Source organism: Cataglyphis hispanica, chromosome 22 (assembly GCF_021464435.1).
Source record: "Cataglyphis hispanica isolate Lineage 1 chromosome 22, ULB_Chis1_1.0, whole genome shotgun sequence".
Taxonomy (NCBI): domain Eukaryota; kingdom Metazoa; phylum Arthropoda; class Insecta; order Hymenoptera; family Formicidae; genus Cataglyphis; species Cataglyphis hispanica.
Genome location: NC_065975.1, coordinates 690,240 through 702,757, shown reverse-complemented (window position 1 = coordinate 702,757; position 12,518 = coordinate 690,240). Strand labels below are relative to the sequence as shown.

The 12,518-nt window shown below is 27.3% G+C and overlaps 4 protein-coding genes across 8 annotated transcripts; 1 reads left to right on the top strand and 3 right to left on the bottom strand.

The window, feature by feature from the left end:
* Positions 1 to 305: 305 nt before the first annotated feature.
* Positions 306 to 1,793, bottom strand: LOC126857587 (pyridine nucleotide-disulfide oxidoreductase domain-containing protein 1). The gene has a single exon (XM_050607196.1). The coding sequence runs from the start codon at positions 1,791 to 1,793 to the stop codon at positions 345 to 347; it is 1,449 nt and encodes a 482-aa protein (XP_050463153.1). The 3' UTR covers positions 306 to 344.
* A 20-nt stretch (positions 1,794 to 1,813) lies between these two features.
* Positions 1,814 to 3,105, bottom strand: LOC126857642 (28S ribosomal protein S18b, mitochondrial). The gene is made up of 6 exons (XM_050607289.1): positions 3,043 to 3,105; positions 2,758 to 2,834; positions 2,518 to 2,680; positions 2,292 to 2,389; positions 2,082 to 2,212; positions 1,814 to 1,958 (listed from the first exon to the last, which is right to left on the bottom strand). Exons 2-6 carry the CDS (start codon positions 2,818 to 2,820, stop codon positions 1,826 to 1,828), a joined length of 588 nt encoding a protein of 195 aa, XP_050463246.1. The 5' UTR covers positions 2,821 to 2,834; positions 3,043 to 3,105; the 3' UTR covers positions 1,814 to 1,825.
* Positions 3,106 to 3,444: 339 nt separating this feature from the next.
* LOC126857581 (major facilitator superfamily domain-containing protein 8) lies at positions 3,445 to 9,065 on the top strand. 2 transcript variants are annotated; one of them, XM_050607182.1, is made up of 10 exons: positions 3,445 to 4,129; positions 5,307 to 5,462; positions 5,980 to 6,127; positions 6,226 to 6,469; positions 6,561 to 6,649; positions 6,854 to 7,073; positions 7,231 to 7,330; positions 7,614 to 7,748; positions 7,908 to 8,017; positions 8,121 to 9,065. In XM_050607182.1, the coding sequence occupies exons 2-10, from the start codon at positions 5,431 to 5,433 to the stop codon at positions 8,639 to 8,641; spliced, it is 1,599 nt and encodes a 532-aa protein (XP_050463139.1). In that variant the 5' UTR covers positions 3,445 to 4,129; positions 5,307 to 5,430; the 3' UTR covers positions 8,642 to 9,065. The 2 variants fall into 2 exon arrangements, with proteins under 2 accessions (XP_050463139.1, XP_050463140.1); XM_050607183.1 differs by lacking the exons at positions 3,445 to 4,129; positions 5,307 to 5,462 and having other exon boundaries at positions 5,983 to 6,127; positions 6,207 to 6,469.
* Positions 9,066 to 10,509: 1,444 nt separating this feature from the next.
* On the bottom strand, positions 10,510 to 12,335 carry LOC126857630 (zinc finger C4H2 domain-containing protein). Of its 4 annotated transcripts, none has more exons than XM_050607267.1 (5): positions 11,957 to 12,335; positions 11,702 to 11,873; positions 11,406 to 11,587; positions 11,063 to 11,287; positions 10,510 to 10,959 (listed from the first exon to the last, which is right to left on the bottom strand). In XM_050607267.1, exons 1-5 carry the CDS (start codon positions 12,013 to 12,015, stop codon positions 10,830 to 10,832), a joined length of 768 nt encoding a protein of 255 aa, XP_050463224.1. In that variant the 5' UTR covers positions 12,016 to 12,335; the 3' UTR covers positions 10,510 to 10,829. The 4 variants fall into 4 exon arrangements, with proteins under 4 accessions (XP_050463224.1, XP_050463226.1, XP_050463227.1 ...); XM_050607269.1 differs by having other exon boundaries at positions 11,063 to 11,272; XM_050607270.1 differs by having other exon boundaries at positions 11,072 to 11,272.
* Positions 12,336 to 12,518: the final 183 nt, after the last annotated feature.

Genomic DNA, 12,518 nt, shown 5'->3' with positions numbered 1-12,518 from the left:
TAATTTTTATATTTAATTTTAAGACTGATTTCTCTTTTTAATATAAAATTTGTTTTCCACGGGAATAGATTAAAATTTATAAGTTCTTATAAAACTGTATATGTAAAAAAGACTGTGAAGACTGTAAAGTTTTATGTATATTTATGTACCACAAGAATGACAATAAATCTTTATAAATCAAATAAAAATGATGTGTGCGCACACACATAAACACACACACGCATGCATATATATATATATATATATATATATATAGTCAAACAACTGGATCAAGTTTTATTACAATTAAGTTTGATAAAGTTGAATTAAGATAAATACATATATTAACAAATTAATAGTTTACCTTAATCAAAATAATCTTCAATGTCAATATTAGGATTTAATAAATCTTCTCCATATATACTTAAGTCTAACTGATCAAGTATCAAATTTTCACACATTTCCTCCAAATCTGTTTCCCCGATGAGTACTGCGCCCTGCATTTTGCCATCTTGTAGAATAATTTTAATATATTCTTGATCTTTGGTGATTCGCAAAAGTATCTCATAATTTTTTTCCAAAGTTTGTCCATTGTACAAGCCGAGTAAGATAACTTTGTAAGAAAAAAATTTAGTCACATGAGTGAAGAGTTCGAAGCAAAAGTCTTGCAAGAATTCTTCGTTTTTTAAATTCGCGACCATTGTCTTTGCAGCATAACGACCCATTTGATGGGCCTGTGTCCAAAGTCTCATCTGAAACCAATGCTTTGCTTTTGGCCAGTCTGCAGTACACACATCTCCGGCAGCATAAATATCTTTCTTTGAAGTTTCTAACTTCCAATCTACTAATAATCCAGCATCCTCTCCTTTTTTAAGGTCTTCTAATCCATGTATGTCGGAATTTGGAATAACACCTGTTGCTGAAATAATAAGATCACACCCGATAATTTTACCATTCGTTAATTGTGCGTATATTGGCCATTTTTCTATAGAGTTGAACTGTTTTTGCTCATCGGAAGTAAATATTTTCGATATTTCACACTCGTACTCGACTTGTACATTGGTAGATGTAAAAAGTGTACTGCTCATGTCAAAGTTGTTATGCCAATCTGGACCAAGAGCAGCTCCGTTTTTAACTGGTGCAGTATCTGACACTACATATCTCATTCTTTTGGTTGGCGTATCTTTATTTTCTGACATATCGGATTTAGAATAAATCTTATTTAAAAAAAATTCGGCGGCTCCAGGATCGACAAAGGTTGCGGAAATGTGTTTATCTTTAATTACCCAGATTATTTCCACGCCTTTAATTTCGTGTACAATTTCGGTAGCAATTCCTCCATTACCAACAATTATGATTCTTTTCGCATTTTTAAGCTTATGAGAAAACTGTAGTACAGATTCTGTATCACGAATACCTACAACAAGGTTATTGTTTTCTGCAATCAACTTCGGTTTTGCACCAGTACAAAGGCATAACATTTTGAAACTTATGATCTTTCCATTGCTAATTTCTACTAATTTTCCAGTAATATCAATTTTCACTACAGTATCATGAATCACTTTTAACATCTTATATTTCTCATTCAAGGTTGTTGCACTTTTCTCTTCTACATCAAAATGCATCAATGTTTTGCCTAACGGAACTATATTTGTCACGGCTTTTACCAAAGGACTAGCAGTAATTAGGATTATACTTTCTTCTGGAACAAGAAAACTCAATCCCTCAGCGCAAGATACTCCAGCTATACCACCTCCAACTATGACAAAAGTGGATTCTATTTTTTTTTCTGTATATTCTTTGGATTTATCCATATTTAATAGGAAAATATATATGTTAATTAATTTTATTTGTCCTGTTTCCACTCAAAATAATTGTATTGTCTTATAGGAACATCAAATGTAATAGTTCCATAATTCTTGGCATTTATTAATGCAATTAGGAGTTCTTTGTGTCTTTTTTGGCAAATACTTGTCTGTCTATAAATATACAGAAAATGTTCAAATTTAAATATATATCAAAAATATATCAAAAACTATTTTAGCGCAAACATAATAGAAATATTAATAAAATATTGATAATAAAATTGAGATGTTACTTACAAGTAACTTAGAGTTTCTCCATTGTATTCGCTGATAAATTGTTTAAGTAACTTGACATTTCTATGATCAAATATAAGATATTCGTCTCTACATATAGGACAGGGATTTCCAGTAGATATTATACCACCTCTCTAAATTATATATCATAATTATTACAAAAATTATATCAATTTAGCCATATACATATGACAGAAAAGTTTGCATACATACTACACAAGTTTTTCGAGTTTTTCTAGGTGCTCTTTGTCCTTTATAATTTCTTCTATATAATTTCCATACTGGGTTATCTCCATAAGTTTGTTTGTAAGCTAGATTTTATGATATTAATATCACAATAATATCATATAAGGTTGTAATAATCATAGGTCATTAAACTTTATAATTATAATATCAATTATATGTAACAAGTAATTAATGACTTCCATTAATGACTTACCATCACTATCCATATACTTGATGCTTGTCTCTACTGAAACAATTGGTCTGCATGCACCTTTAGAAGTACAAACAGTCGATCTCTCGCTTTCAGTCGTTATTTCTTCCTTCTTATCATCAGAATAGCGCGAGCATGAGGAAATAATAGATCTTGCTGAATCGAGCTACAAATAATTTATATCTATAAAAGATATTGATTTAAATATGTATTTTCTCTAATACAATTATTTTGCAAACTTACTTTATGGGTTAAATTTCCTCGTGCCAATGTTCCTATTCGATGTATTGCGTTTAGAATCAACATGTTCGACAAGATTACTGTAAAAATAAAAAGTATTTAAAATAGTATATAATTAAACAATTTCGTATAGGTTAACAGCACATGGATTAGACAACCTCGAATTTAGGATGATAAATAATTACAGAACGAATAGTCATGTAATATGAATTAAATATATATAAATTATTGCGAAATTTACATTATGAAATAAATAGTATTATTGATGCAAAAAAAGCGACTACATACATGATATTTATCGCACAATTATTATCTTAGTTTACACCTATATACTTTAATACGTATTAAGAACTACTCTGGCCAATCATAGCCATTTCTCTAAAGAATGGAATGATTGTGATTGGTCGGTATAGTATTTAGTACGTAAAGTTGATTTTATGAGCTAATTTTTAAGAAGAAATACATATTACGCAGAAGTATCCTTCTTATTTCTTCTATTTCAATAAATTCTCTGGATTAAAATTGAAATTGCACAAAAAATATTTCTTTTATTACATATATAAATTTGAATTCTAGCGCTACTACTCATAACAATATGGCGGCAATATATCACGTGATTTGATATGATTATACTGTAGTTTTTTCGGAAAGATGGAAAAATTATCAGTTATCGCATCAGTTTCCTTAGTTATTTCTTTCTTCTAAATTCTCATATTGATCAATCGCATACATCAGATTGTGTGACTGCATGTTTCTATACTTTTGTATTTCGAGTGGAAGTTCTCTTGCTTCAAGAAGAAAAATAAAAAATAAAACTGATATAGAAAATTTAATTAGAATAATCTGCATTATCAGATTGTTTTCCCGCAGTTGATGGATATAAAGAAGGACAATATTTTATAGTCAAAGCACATTTAAATGTGGAGAAATAATCGTGACGCTTTTTTTTTATATTGATGCTCTTTAGTGCATTTCTTTCATGGACAAACCGTGAGATAATTATTTTATAGATGGGAATATGCACGATATGGGAAAAGATGTATCGAGGATCTCGGATTGATTCACATGAAACGAGATCTAGATTTCTGATCTCTCAGAATCAATTGTTGAATGTCGCAGATGTTTATTCTTATTTTGCCGAGTCAGCAATGTTAACAAATCAATTGTTATCAGTTCTCATTTCTCATCTTGAAATTAAACTAGATTGAGTAGCGAAGTCGTTCAATGACTCATTGGCTGGACATTTCTGAGGATAAACGCATCTCATGAAAAAAAAGAAGAAAAAAAATAGCCTTGCAGTTTTGACAAGAGATCGCTTCGATAACATATTGTGCTTATTAGAATTCTTAATGTCAGTGAGATGACATTATGAAAGGTGATTTTTTGCTTTATAAAAATTTTTTTGATTTATAAAAATACATTTAACTGTTTACATATGAAAGTGTTATAATAAATGAGATAATATGTTAGATCAAACTATAAAATAATATTGTGTATAAATATATAAAATCAAAAATATTGTGGATTAAATTAGAAGAAAGTCCAATAAGACATGAGAGATGTGTATAAATATATCTTTAGCATTTAAAATTATCTTATTATAACTAGATATTGTAAAAATATTTAAATATGTAGATTATTATATTATTGTATATATGTCATTATTGAATGTTTTGGTATTTTAATCTTGGCATTTTAATGTCTTTAAATTAATCTCTCTCTTTCTCTCTTTCTCTCTCTCTCTCTCTCTCTCTTTTATTTCTCTTTAAACTATATTAATTTTTCAATCATTTCAGCAATAAAATTTCATAATTAAAAAATTTTTTTACTGTATAAATTAAATTTGTAAATTGTGATGTAGTAATTGCATTATAATATTTTTATCTTATAATCTTTTATGAATATTGATTTTATATACATATATAAAATATATATACTTATGTGTGTGCATATATATATTTAATTAATTTTATATTAAACTATATAATTTATTGTATAAGCAAGTATATGTCAAAAATATATATAAAATTAAAAATATAAGTATATGTGTATAAGATGTTCCAGAAAAATATTATTTGCTTCATAAAATATGACAAGTTTTGAAAATATTTATTTTAATTTGTTCAAATTCTTAGAAAAGATATTATTATTAGACAAAATTTGTTATTTTTTTCTGAGTATTACATATTTTTTGCTAATTACAAACTTCTGTCAAAAAAAATAAATTAATTGCAAAGTTATTATCTATTTTTATTTACTAGTTATTTATATTTCTCAAATATAATTTACATTAAACAAACTGTTTTTGGCTTTTTTTTAGTTCAACTATTAATAATTCAAGAAATATGAAATTTTTACATTAAACTTTTTACCTTTAAAACATAGTCTTTCTATATTTTCAAAAATTGTAATCTTGAAATGTTCTTATCTCATTAATCTTGGGAAATGTTTTACAATTCTTATTATATGCACATTCATAATTATCATTAGATTAACTAAGGAAAACTCAATATGAGAATAGATTTATATATGTATCTTTTTGCTTACAATAGGTTGATGAGTGAATTGTCATATGTTGATACTTTGTAAAAGTATTGAGATTTACACTTCCAAGAAATTTGTATTATAAGTTTTTGATTTTTTAAATGAGAAACAAAACAGTGTAAAACAGTTTGAATGGATCGATGTAAGAAATTTTTTATCAGAAGGTAAAGTATATTTAAGTTTTTATTAAATTTATATAATTAAATTTTATAAGTATTTTACATATATCTATATATATTTAAATTTATTTTGACTTTTAAGCGGGGAGCACACACTTTTGCATAAGCGCATAACCATAAACATAAAGAAATTGATTGGTCCACAAATGTATGCATAAGAAAATGAACCAATCAATTTCCTTATGCTTATTATTATGCGCTTATGCAAAAGTGTGTGCTCCCCGCTTTATTATTAGAGTTATATACAGAGTGCTTCACATATCATTATCACGCTAATGCTTAACAATATATTCTTTAACCAATTTAGAGTTTGTTTTTTTCTTTACAAAAAAAAATGAAGACATTTATTTAGCGTGAATATGCCTCTCTTTGTTATTACATATCTTTATAATTAAGAACTTTAAATTCAATTCCTATAAAGATAAAAAAATCTATTTGAATTTAATTGAAATTAATTGAAGATCTTATAAATGCAAATAGCTGTATAATAAAACTGTTCTAGGCGCACTGAACCTTTTCTCGACGATTTAGAAACTGAACTTGAAAGAAGAGAACGATGGAAAAGTATTTACATAATTTATTTTACTATGTTTCTAATGTCACTTGGCTTTAGTATTATACTTACTGGTGTTTGGCCATACTTAGACAAGGTTTGTATGTAGTGTACATATGTACAAGATAATATATTAATAAAAAAATCACAAGAAATTACATGCAATATATATTCAGATATATGTTTATGTCTTAGTTGGATCCTACGGCAGGAAAAGAATTTATGGGTTATGTAGTGGCGGCTAATCCACTAGGACAAATGTTGTTTTCACCTTTGGTAGGCTGGTGGGGTAATAAAAGAGGATCAGTAAGATTGCCACTTTTAGTAACCTTAGCAATGTTCACTGCTGCATCAGTAGCTTACAGTATCCTTGAAGTGATACCTGGTGACAAAAAAAGCTATATGGTTATTGCCAGATTCTTCGTTGGAGTTAGTTCTGGTTAATAAAATCTTTAAAATTTTTTGAATTGTATTACATTTGTATATTTTGTTTATTGCTTAATCACAAACATATACATTACTTCTTGCAGCTAATATTGCTGTAGCAAGATCTTATCTATCTGCAGCCACAAAACTTTCAGAACGTACACGTGCAGTTTCTATGGTTTCTCTTGCACAGGTAATTTTTTTCCTATTATATTTTACATCACAAAATATACAATATACAGATAAAAAATTTATTACAGATTTAAAAATCTTATATGGTTTTTTATATTATAGTTATTTATTCTGATAATGGATGAAACCAGCTTATCTACTTATTGTATAGAAGACAATTGAATAATTTATATTGATTATATATGAATGACAAAGTATTTTGTAGGTGCTAGGTTTTGTGGTAGGTCCTGCATTGCAAGCTGCTGTGACACCTCTTGGAGACCATGGTGTAACACTTGTGATGCTACCTATAAATATGTACACAGCGGCTGGTTGGATTAATGTAATAATGGGAATTTTCAATTTTATTTTATTCCTTCCATGGTATTTCAAGGAATATAAAATTGCTATAAAAGAAGCTATGCGCAATGAGGGCACAGCTACAGGTATAATAAATTTATATTCTTATTATAATATTAATTTTCAAATTTAATTATAATTTTACTTCATTTTTTAATAGAACTAGATATTTTATTTTTATTGCTAATTTTTTTTTATATTGATGGGATATACATTTATATAATAGAAGTTATTGTATTGCAGAAAAAGAGACTTGGAAGGCTATAAAACCTGACTATTTAGCTTCATGGACTTTAATTTGCGCATTCTTTGTTTTGGTCTTTAATTTTGTTCTTCTTGAGACGTAAGTATATTTATTTTTTGATATTTATTAAGAACAGTCAAAGGAAATTGGAAATAAAAATAAATAAATATATATATATAAACTTATTTACATCTATTTTTTTCTTTGGAAAACTGATAAATTTTTATTTATATAGAGTCGAGATTTTAAGAGACAGTTCAACACATTTACTATATAATATAATATTAATATAAAATATTAAAATTAAACAATAAATAACGATAATGAAATTTTTGTCAAGTAGACAATTTTAATTAACATATATGTTTTTTTTTATGTATAGACTCGGTACTTCTCTCACTATGGATCAGTTTGCTTGGTCTAAAAAGGAAGCATTATATTATATGGGAATATTAATGAGTGTTGGAGCCATAATAGCTTGTATTACATTTACCATGATTGGACCACTCTGTAAAAGGTAAAAATAAAAATAAAAATTAAAAGATGAATACTTATATAATAATAATTCATAACATATAATAGTTTTTTATTAATTTATAGTTATATAAATAGACAATATGATTTTTATTATATTATATCATATTAAGTAATATTGCATTCTTTTTTTTTTTAATAGATTTGAAGAACGTAAAGTAATGATGTGGGGTGGATTCTTTTTTATGTTGATTGGGCGAGTACTGTGCATTCCATGGGGTCCTAATCCTCCCCAAATTGCAGATTTTGGACGTAAGTGTATATTTTAAATTATATTTATGTATGATTTTTATTTTGTATACATTACACAATAATATATATAATTTTGTAATAAAAATGTTGGAATATTTTATAGCATACAATAATATCACAGTAAATGCCAATGGTACAGAAATCTTAGGATGTCCAATTACTCAAGAATGGTGCCTGTATACTCCACAACTGACGATTACTCAATTATTTATCGGTTATGGCTTTACATCTATAGGTTACCCTTTGGGAGTTACTTTGATACAAACTATATTTAGCAAGATTCTCGGCCCGCGACCGCAAGGAGTGTGGATGGGCTTAATGACAGGTGCGGGTTGTGCGTCTCGTGTTTTAGGCCCAGTATTTGTAGGCCTCATTTATACTCGCTTGGGCACATATCATACTTTTGGTATTACTGGTGCAATGTTGCTTATTTCCATGTTGTGGTTACAATTTGTAAATGAACGCTTGATTTCACCGGAGGTGAAAAAAACCAGTGAAGCGTCGAATAGGCAAGGAAAAGACGTCGAAATTCCATTAGTTCATTTAAGATCTGATAATATTCGAACATCGCGTAAAACGTTAAAGTTTAACGGAACATCAGATTGTGATTGCGAAAAAGTATAATGATAATAAAAATGAAATTGAGATAAAGAAATTATATCTATGAACAATACAATATATACAACTGCCACAACATATTGTATATAAACAACAAATGTTATTTCAATGATACGCACACATAAACTGATCTATATTTTTTATGAATACATATAGGTTATTGTTATGCAATCTTTAAATGCATAAATATTTTATATATAATGTTACATATTTTGCTACATATAATTAAGAATAAGTGCCTCTATTCTGAATTCTTAGAAATGAATAATAATGATGGTAAGAAAAAAATTATAATACTCAAAACTTTTCATGGTACAACTTATTTATATTTTATCGAGTTTTCTTTTTATAATAAATCTTGCTTGAGTAAGGTCATATTAATTTCAATTATGATGTTAGATGCTATTGTCAGACTTGGAATATGAAGACAATAGAGATTTGCCATAAACAATGCCAATAATGGCATATGCACTATTCTTCCTGAATAAAAAGTTATAACTTTAAAATAAAATAGTTCATACATAATTCATATTAACATTATTAATGTTTTATTGATAGAATAGTAAGTAAGAGTACAATAGACATAAATTCTGACACAAATTGCGATTTTCATATACAAGAATCTTGATTCTAATAGCAAGTCACTATTTAAATCATTAAAAACAAAGAGTAAATTTCTATAACAATATGTATATTCTAAAAGCATTTTTGCTTTTTTATTTTTTTTCATGAATATTAAAAAATCTGTAACATCATCTGTCAGGACTTTAATAATGTACAAATTTGTATAAAAATAGCACATAAGAGAGCATTGTTATGTGTATTGTATATGAACTGTGAGTAATATTATATGTACAAATTTGTTAGACTATAACAGTTATTATGTGATATGAAATTTTTATCTGATTATTTGTATTGTAATAAGTGATTGCCCCTGCACAAGATTTGATAATCAAATGACTTTTAAAAATGTTTTTGTTGTTATTAATACATTATAATAATCATTTTGACTCAAGATATAGTTTAAATGTTGAAATGTTTATTAGATTATTATAAGATTTGCCATACTTGCATATTTTTTTATATAACATAAATGCAACATAAATCAATGCAAGAATATAAAAAGATTCAGTTTGCTTTTTCGTATAACTCGAAAAACAAAAATACCGAAATTCTAACTGAATAGAATTTTTACCAAATTTAGTCTTATGTTAATTTAGAAACAGATAGTTGATACAAGTGATAGATATTATTGTTAATGTATTCATTTTTTAAAATGGATATTTCAAAAAACAATAACATGTAATAAAAATAATTTATATTCAATATTAGAAAATTATTGTAAAGATACGTTATTATTATTGGGAGAAAAATGTGATAGAAAAAATTCAATAGAAATATTTAAGTAGAGAAATACGACTTACATCACATTCAAAGTGCAATAAAAAATTGTAAATATGATTTAAGTAAAGATTTAATATTTAAAAATGTATGTATAACGAATTTATGTATACCGAAATTATATAGATATATTTTTTAATGTTTGTAATATTTTTATGAATGGAAATGATTTGAATATATACTTAATAACTGGGAAATCAAAATGTATATGTTGTACTTATATATATATTCAAAATTAATAATAATAAAATATGAAATTATAATAAAACTTGCATTTTGTTCCATAGTTCAGTTATAAATACAGTTTTATTTCTATTAATAAAAAAAATGGATAAAAATCTTTCAAACTTTTTACAAATCCTTAATAATATAATGCACTGACATAAAAACTTATAATATTATTATTAGATAAAAAAAATATAAACATTTATTTATGATATTATAAGAAATATATAGAAACGAATCTCTCTCAATGTTGTCAAATGTTAAATTTTTTATTTTTATTTCTCTATATAGTAGTAGAAATTATATATATTTGGCTATCATTTCTTCTCTTATATTTTTTTATATATTCTTAACACAAATAAAACCTTGAAATATAAAAAATCTGTCGTTAAAAAATTGATATATAAAGTCATTCTCATGGAGATGATGTATCATCACTTATAAATGCTACCGATATGATAAGAGTGCACAGTTTCTATGGATTATAAAAAATGATTAATATATATATCTTAAAACAAATTATAAAGCAATGTGGATTATTCATATAAATAATATTTCTAATTATAAATTAATCTTTCTTCTTTGGTTTCTTGGGATTACGCGAACGCGATTTTGCTTTGCAAAGTGGACAAATTGGTGCATTTCTGTGAATTTGTTGATGACACGAAAGGCAAGACTTCATAGGTGGTGGTTGTTGCCTGTAAAACATGATGAAGATTTTTGATAAAAAAGATAATAATAGAGATATATAATATTTCTAATCTTACATATAAAAAATGTAATAAGAAAGTCGAGATATACCAGTGGTACCTGAATGTTGGAGCTGGGGGCCCTGGGGCTGGTGGCAACGGCCTAGGTTCTGGTTTGCTTGGCCCCTGAAGGGGTTGGGGAGCTAGAAAAGGTGTTGAGCCTCCTGGATGTCCAGGATGATGTAGTCCGAGCGGCGGTAATAAATCGTCACTTCGTACCTCTACTCTCCATTCTGCCTTTTGCATCGACCGTTCAAAGTAGCTATGAACAAACCGTCTACACAATAAAAGTTTGACTTAGCTCAGTCTGCAATTTCATTCTCCATTTATTAGTTGATAGATACACTTTTCATAATAGCAAGCTTAATAGCTTTATGCCTAATTAATATACTTACTCTGGAGAGATAAGATCTGACTCAGTCTCATATAATTCTGGTAATCTTTCCAAACCTAGAAATTCTCTACGCATACGATCAATGTCGTGCTTCAATGGCTGATAATCATTATTATGAATTAATTTTGCAGTTTCTCTTGCTCTGTTACGTGCTTCTTCTGCTTGCTTGATTACTGATTCCATCTAAAAAAATATAAACTGTGTTAGCAACAAAAAAAGAAAACTCATATAGTTCCATTGTATAATTTTATACTATCCTGGTATTATTCTTAATAAAAAAAAGCAATATAAATTTACTGCATTAATGTCTGCATGTATCTGACGCAGCTCTTCTACATGTGCCATTTTTTCCTGCATTAGTAAATCCATTTCTTGTTTATATTCTAATAAACATTTCTCCTCTTGCTCAGTCTGTTCCACCTCTTGTAATATTCTTTGTTTTAGTTTCTCCAATTGAAGAGTTTTCGATCTGGAAATACACAAAGAAAATTAGAACAAGCAAATAAATTTTATGTGCAATATACATATAAAAAGGTATTATGTACGGTATACCTAATGTCTTTTAATGCTTCCAGCTTTGCAAAAATTACTGCTGTCTCGGGTGCTGACATTTCGAAGAAACTAATCTCTATTAATTATATATTACGAGTTTTGTGAAATTTTAATTGTATAATTTCTTAATTCGTTGAATTGTACTGCATATTTCGTATCGGAGTAATTAGTACGATCGGAAGAAACGTGCGCACAGAAATTTTATGTAAAATTATAACAACTGTATAAATTGGCTCCAATGTTTCAGATGATTTTGTGAAACGATTTGATAATAATCGATTTGACAATGTATCGTAAAAACAGAGCGTCCGCGACACAGCGTTTCATTAATTATTTTTGTCATCTATCCGCGTAAGATAGCAAACTTGGAAATCTCTCCAACGAGATGAACGTAATACGCCATCTGGGATGCTGGGACTCGTAATCTGTCTTGACAGGCGCTTCGATTTAAAATTTTTTTCGCTCCGCATCCTAATATAGCAATATATATATATGCGGGATAAGAAATATCATTTCATTTTATTCATAGAAAATATAATATAATTATAAAAGATCAATTATA

What these genes read in the sequence shown, in the direction of transcription:
- LOC126857630 (XM_050607267.1), bottom strand. Translation starts at nt 12,015, where the DNA reads ATGTCAGCACCCGAGACAGCAGTAATTTTTGCAAAGCTGGAAGCATTA. An exon ending in GAAGCATTAAAAGACATTAG is followed by an intron (nt 11,874 to 11,956) that starts GTATACCGTACA and finishes GTGTATTTCCAG; the next exon opens with ATCGAAAACTCTTCAATTGG. An exon ending in TACATGCAGACATTAATGCA is followed by an intron (nt 11,588 to 11,701) that starts GTAAATTTATAT and finishes ATATTTTTTTAG; the next exon opens with ATGGAATCAGTAATCAAGCA.
- LOC126857587 (XM_050607196.1), bottom strand. Translation starts at nt 1,793, where the DNA reads ATGGATAAATCCAAAGAATATACAGAAAAAAAAATAGAATCCACTTTT.
- LOC126857581 (XM_050607182.1), top strand. Translation starts at nt 5,431, where the DNA reads ATGGATCGATGTAAGAAATTTTTTATCAGAAG. An exon ending in CAATGAGGGCACAGCTACAG is followed by an intron (nt 7,074 to 7,230) that starts GTATAATAAATT and finishes ATTGTATTGCAG; the next exon opens with AAAAAGAGACTTGGAAGGCT. An exon ending in ATTGGACCACTCTGTAAAAG is followed by an intron (nt 7,749 to 7,907) that starts GTAAAAATAAAA and finishes TTTTTTTAATAG; the next exon opens with ATTTGAAGAACGTAAAGTAA.
- LOC126857642 (XM_050607289.1), bottom strand. Translation starts at nt 2,820, where the DNA reads ATGTTGATTCTAAACGCAATACATCGAATAGGAACATTGGCACGAGGA. An exon ending in CAAGTATATGGATAGTGATG is followed by an intron (nt 2,390 to 2,517) that starts GTAAGTCATTAA and finishes CATAAAATCTAG; the next exon opens with CTTACAAACAAACTTATGGA. An exon ending in GGAGAAACTCTAAGTTACTT is followed by an intron (nt 1,959 to 2,081) that starts GTAAGTAACATC and finishes GTATATTTATAG; the next exon opens with ACAGACAAGTATTTGCCAAA.